Source organism: Capra hircus, chromosome 25 (assembly GCF_001704415.2).
Source record: "Capra hircus breed San Clemente chromosome 25, ASM170441v1, whole genome shotgun sequence".
In the NCBI taxonomy this organism is placed as follows: domain Eukaryota; kingdom Metazoa; phylum Chordata; class Mammalia; order Artiodactyla; family Bovidae; genus Capra; species Capra hircus.
In genome coordinates this window covers 27,380,591-27,386,805 of record NC_030832.1, presented here as the reverse complement: position 1 = coordinate 27,386,805, position 6,215 = coordinate 27,380,591, and the positions used below count along the sequence as shown (strand labels likewise).

Here is a 6,215-nt window from a genome sequence, read left to right as displayed (position 1 = left end):
GGTCCGGCTCCCGCCGCGATGCGGCGGCCAGAGCAGTACAAGGGGCGGGGCGTCGCGACGCGAGCCACTCCCGCGCAGAGACACAGCACCGATGTGACGTGGAATGTGTGTTTATGTAGATAGAAAAAAGTGCACAGAACAGTGAGGGGCGGGGGCAGAGGGACGTCTTGGCCAGGCCTTGGATTCGTGAGAATTGCAAGGGCCCTCCTCCAGTCGGGGGGCTCCCTCAAGGCTGGGAACAAAGTGAAGGGCTCACGTGGGATCGGTCAGTGGACGGACCCACTTTGGGAGGCGCGTGGCCTTAAGGGTTCACGGAGCCTTTTCTGACTCGCCCACGGAGTACGTACAGTACCTTGGGGCCAGTCCCTCCAGTGGGGTGGGGCCTCAAGAAGCCGGGCTGGTGGAGTCCGAAGCTCCAACAGCAAGGCCTTGGGGTCTGGAAAGCCAGATCTTTTGAGGTGGGGGGAAGGGCGAGGTCTTTGGGGCTGCGCTCTCCGGGAGGGGCGAGCCCGGCAGGCGATCAGCCGAAGAGCTTGAGGAAGCAGGGCTGGCAGTAGGGCTTGCCCGCGCGCTCCTGGAAGGAGCCCTTGGTGAGCGGGCGCAGGCAGAAGGTGCAGGTGAAGTGGTCCGGGTGGAAGCGGCGGCCCAGGGCCGACACGCATCGGCCAGTCACCGGGAGGCCGCACGTGGCGCACAGAGACCCGCGCCGCGCGTGGAAATGGTTCTCGCACAGCGGGCGGCCCTCGTGCTCGAAAAAGCTGCCTCCCGAGAAGGGCGCGAAACATTCCTGAGGAAAGGCAACCACGAAAGGATGGGTCAGGGCCAACCTCCAGACCAAAAAATCCTCTTTTGGAACTGAATATCCCCCAGAGACTCCCGCAGCCCCTCTCATCTCCAGCGAGAATGAAGCCCCGCCTCCCCGGGACCCCGCTCCGAATATTAACCCCGCCCCGACTCCTAGTCCCGCCCCCACTGGCCCCTCCCTCCAAGGTCCCGCCCCCCACAAGTCGCGTACCCGGCAGACGAAACAGTCCGGATGCCAGAGCGCACTGAGCGCCGAGATGTAGTTGTCCAGAATGGGGCCTTGGCAACCTTGGCAGCGCGGCGCGAATAGCTGTAGGAAGTCCCGGCGGCAGTAGGGGCGGCCCTCCCGCTCGTGGAAACCTAGGAGCGGGAACAGAGTAAGGAGGAAGAAGGGTGCGAGGTGGCCCCGGGAGCCCACAAAGATCTGAGACTGGGGGGCCGGAAGCGGCGCAGTGAGAGGACGCAGTCGGTGGAGAGGGACAGGGTCTGGGTTGGGGGCAGAGCGGGAGCGAGTGGGATGGGAATCCGCAGGTGGGATAGGCCGGGTCCAGGAGAGAGCAGGAGAAAAATCAGGCCCGCGAGGATTTCGGAAGTCCAGTGGGCGGGCCCAAAGGGAGCGGGGCGGGATGTCGAGCGGACCCGCGGCTTTCAAGATGGGAGTCAAGCTCTCACCTTCATCTCCGAAGGGCTCCCCGCAACTAACGCAGCAGAAATGCTCCGGGTGCCAGTGGGTGCCCAAGGCAGTAACCATCTTCTGCAGGGAATGAAAGGGAACACTCAGCGTGCCCTCCCCCCATTTCCTCTCCCCTTCCTCTTCCACCCTGAACCTCAATGAGTGGCTTGAAGTATGAGTTGAAGCTGCGGGAGACCTAAGCAGGAACTTGGGAATCAAAGAGCGCGGAGTCGAAAGAGCTGCGGAAGAGAACCCTGGAAGCGCCTGGGGTGGGTATGGGAATCGCGTAAGTGGATGAGGCTCATCCCACAGGCTCCTTGGGTGAAACAAAGGCGGGGCTTCTCGTCCAGGCGGGGCTCACGTGTCGGATGGGTTGATTGCAGAGGCCACATCGCGGAGAGAAGCGCTCGAAGTAGCACTCAGGACAGAAGGGAGCTCCATCCTTCTCGAAGAAGCTGCTGCCTCCCAGGGCGGTGGAACAGCCACCGCAAACGAAGTGCTCAGGGTGCCAAGCACGGCCAAGCGCCGTCACCACCTGCGAATTGGGGGTTGAGGCGGGGATCAGAGTGGCCCTGGGGCTGCCAGATGTCCAGTGAGCCAAGGTTTACGTGGCACTTTTCACATCTTATCTCTGAGAAGTCAGGATGAAGTATCGAATGTCCAAGTAACTCAATCCCAAAGCGATGGAGATTTAAGCCGGCTTCCAGCACAGTACCTAGGGCCCACCATACTTTTTGTAGGCCACAAAAATGTTGTAATTTCTTTTAAAATTAGAAGAAAAAAAATAGCTAGAAGAAAATGACTAAATATATAATATTAATGTATTCATCTTCACTCCAACTGCCATAAAATGCAATTTATTTATTTTTTAGTGGAGGAAGGGGCCCATGAAGGTGAAAGTGCTTAGAAAATTCATAATGTCACCCTGCTCTGCTGAGATTGGAAATTCTCACCAAAATGGATGGCGGTAGGGCACTTTATCTAGCAGGAGGATCTAGATCAACCACTGGGCACAGTTGCCCATAACATCTGCTCAGTCAATAAGCCAAGAACTGGAGCTCCCAAACCAGACTGGTGGAGGAGAAACAGTCTTTGTGGGTCCTGAAGAGATGGTGGGTGGAGCCAATGAGGCTTTTGTGAAGATTAAATGAGAGGGGGGACTTCCCCGGTGGTGCAGTGGATTTGAATCTGCCTGCCAATGTAGGGGACACAGGTTTGATCCCTGCTCTAGGAAGATCCCACATACCTCAGAGCAACTAAGCCTGAGCACCACAACGGCTGAGCACATGCTGTAAAGCCTATGAGCCTCAACTACTGAGCCCATGGGCTGCAACTACTGCAGTTCTTGTGCCTAGAGCCTGTGCTCTGCAACAAGAGAAGCCACCTCAATAAGAAGCCTGCACACCACAACTAGACAGTAGCCTGAATCTCTGCAAGGAGAGAAAGCCCACGCACAGCAATGAAGACCTAGTGCAACCAGAAATGAAATAAATTGATTAATTAAAAAGTTACATGGGGGTTTGTAAAGGAGCTAGCATAATGTCTGGCACACAGTAGGACTAGAATAAATAAAACCTGGGTTGGAATCCTTACTCTGCTACTCACTTGCTGTCTGACTCGCAGCTTCAATTTCCTCATCCGCAAAATATGAATAACAATAATACCCACTGGCTCTCAGTGAATTGAGTCTATAGGTCTCTGGGCTTCCCAGGTGGCGCTAGTGGTAAAGAACTTGTCTGCCAAAGTAGAAGATATAAGAGATGCAGGTTTGATTCCTGGGTGGGGAAGATCCCCTGGAGAAGGGCATGGCAACCCACTCCAATACACTTGCTTGGAGAATCCCATGGACAGAGGAGCCTAGTGGGCTACAGTCCATAGGATCGCAAAGAGTTGGACATGACTGAAGTGACTTGGCACACATGGGTCTCTACCCCCTTACTTGCAGAACTTTACTTACTTGCCCAGCAATGGGTTTATTGCAGGAGCCACAGAGGCCCTTGGCCTGGGTGGGAACGCCACGGCGGCTGAGGTCAGACTGAAGCAGCCCCAGCATGGTGTCCAGGCTGCCTTTGCTGTTGGGCCCTGGTGGGGAGGGGGCGTCCTCACTCATGGAGCTTGGCACTGGTGGTGGGGTGGGCCCTGAGGCTGGCAGCTGCAGTCGTGAGGACAGGAGAGTTGAGTCAGCAAGGCAGCATGTGTGAGAAGGTCTCAGATGGGTTGATAGCCATAAATCCACAGTGGTCCACCCCACACTCCCTGAGTGACTCACATGGTTCTGGACACGGAAGTCAGAGAGTGAGGCCATCAGTCTATCTAGCTCCAGGGTGGCTGAGGTGGCTGAAGGCTTTGGGAGAACAGGGGAGGGGCTGGGAGGGCTGTGAAGAACACAACTTGTGTCAGCTCAGAGACTCAGGGTAACGCTTCCTCCAGTAACTTCAGCATCCAGAACTGACTACCTCTTTCCCAACCCTGCCAGCTATGCCAGACTCACGGGCTGGGCCTTTTCTTGTCCTCAGACTGGTCCTCCTTCTGCTCCGCTGCTGTCTCCTTGCTAGATGGGAACTGAGACATTATTTCATCTGCAGAGAGGAGAGAAGGGCACTGGGCATGGGGCCATGTGCTAGCCTCCTTCCCAGTTAAGGCTCGCATGCCTTTAGCTGCTACCCTGGGAAGTCTATGGGCTTCCTTAGTGACATGGACAGTAAAGAATCCATCTGCAAGGCAGGAGACCCCGGTTCAAATCCTTGCGTCAGGAATATCCCCTGGATAAGGGAATGGCTACCCCCTTTAGTCTCTGCCCAGCCCTGCCCCGCCCCCCATTCCATCAAGACCTGTCCCAGTAACCCTGGTACCTGTTATGTTGAACTGAGTAGCGTTAAGTTCCTGAAGCAACCTGTCTAGCTCACAGAGCCCCGTGCCCAAGACACCGCAGGAAGAGGAGAATGGAGGGGTGGCAGGGGCTGCAGGCTTCGGGGACCGAGGCTTGCATACCGTGCTGGGAAAGAGGGTGGGAGCTTGGGTTCAGGGGTGGGGAATACAAGCCTGAGTCTCAATTAGCCACCCCATCCGCCCATACCAGTCTTCTCACCTGTACAGATGGTCTTTGTCCCCAGAGGCTCCTGAAGATTCCCCAGGCCCCATCTATAGAGAAGGACATGTGTGTGGGATGATACGCCCGTACTCTGCCCTACTCAGGCCCAGGTTTCCTTTCCTTTCACCAAACCTGGCCCGAGTGGTTGTCCCTCTCCCCAGCATCTGAGCTCACCTGTGTCAGAGGAGACGTGAGGGGCTCTGGGGGCCGCTCTTTTAGAGCCCCTGACCTTGGCATGTGTGAAGTTGTGGTCTCCAGGTCAGAGAGCAGGGCATCTGCAGGGAGAGGCCGTCAAGGTGAGAGGTTTGAGAGGTCAAGGTTAAGGCAGAGACAGGGCCTTAAGAGATCAGAGAATAAGTGTGCTAAGTGGGCAGTGTCTGAGGAGGACAGAAGCGAGTATTAAGAGTAGAGGTCAAGAATCAGAAGAAATACAAGGCAGACCATGGCAGAGATGTGGAAGGGCAGCAAGGACTATTTACGGTCACAACATCCCACGTGGCCTATCCTGAGAGTCATTTACAAACTCAGCTACCTGACTCTTTAATTCTCTGAATCTTCGGTAATACAATCAAAATTGGCTCCACCCCAAATTGCTCAATTGGCTGTATGCCTGACACCTGCTTTCTGATTGGATGCTCTTTCTGACACACCCCCTACACCTAAACAGGCCCCTCCCAGCCCTGGCCCTTCTCCAGATGCCACTGGGCTCCGCCCTATGCACCTCATTGGTGAGTCTGCTGGGACCTGCTTTCTGATTGGTTTTTTCTTCAGCACCAGTGCCCGTTACGCATTCTGAGCAGCACCCCCTACCGCAGGGTGCTGGAATTCCTTCTCTCCCACAGAGCGCACAGCCTTCCCGCCCTAGTTCCAAAATACAGGGAAGATGAGATGCGTGAGTCCTCCTTTCTGCCCCAAGTCGGAGGGACAGACAGCAACCCCCCTCGACCCCAACACACACAACCCAACTCCCCCCGTCTCCATCCCCAGATCCAGAACCTTTAAACTCTTTACCTTTCAGAATTTAGAAGTCCCTGCCCCTTTACTCTGCATCTCTGAGCGCCTTGATGGAACCCTTAACCTCTCTCGCTGGCATCTCAGCACTCATCTATATTTACTTTCTGCCCCAAGGACCTGACCCTACCATACTTAAGGGCCCTTAACTCTTTCGTTCCCCAAACCCTAGGGCAAACCCATTTTCTTCTCCAGAACTTACTGTCATTGTCTCCTTTCCCTACTACTTTCCCAGTCCCTGGACCCAAGGTCCTTTTAACTCCTCCCTTCCCAGAGCTCCTGAGCCCAGGCGCCTGCAGGCTCTGCACCTCCCTGCCCATCCGTATGCAGCCAGCGACGGGGAAGCGAAGTGAAGGAAGAAGGGAGGGAGCGACCAGTCTGGCAAAGGCAGGAAGGGAGCGGCAGGAAGGGGGACGTGGAGTCGGAAAGGAGGCGCCGGCAGAGACCAGAAGCGAGAAGACCGGGAGGCAGGGATGCAGAGATGCCGGGAGTGCTAGGGGGCCCCAGGATGGGGAAGGGGGTTGAAGCAGTGGTGAGGGGCTTGGGGACAAGGGGACCCGGACCCCACTCACCCAGGTCCTCCATGACGGGGCGCGGGCAGAACGCGCGGGGCGAGCAGGGCGGGGGCCGTGTCCG

The 6,215-nt window shown here is 56.4% G+C and overlaps 1 protein-coding gene across 2 annotated transcripts; it reads right to left on the bottom strand.

Moving 5' to 3' along the window:
- Window positions 95-6,215, bottom strand: TGFB1I1 (transforming growth factor beta 1 induced transcript 1). Of its 2 annotated transcripts, none has more exons than XM_018040642.1 (11): window positions 6,152-6,215; window positions 4,743-4,843; window positions 4,566-4,618; window positions 4,330-4,472; window positions 3,969-4,056; window positions 3,747-3,852; window positions 3,435-3,629; window positions 1,839-2,012; window positions 1,477-1,558; window positions 1,016-1,164; window positions 95-787 (listed from the first exon to the last, which is right to left on the bottom strand). In XM_018040642.1, the coding sequence occupies exons 1-11, from the start codon at window positions 6,162-6,164 to the stop codon at window positions 521-523; spliced, it is 1,371 nt and encodes a 456-aa protein (XP_017896131.1). In that variant the 5' UTR covers window positions 6,165-6,215; the 3' UTR covers window positions 95-520. The 2 variants fall into 2 exon arrangements, with proteins under 2 accessions (XP_017896131.1, XP_017896130.1); XM_018040641.1 differs by lacking the exon at window positions 6,152-6,215 and adding an exon at window positions 5,782-6,100.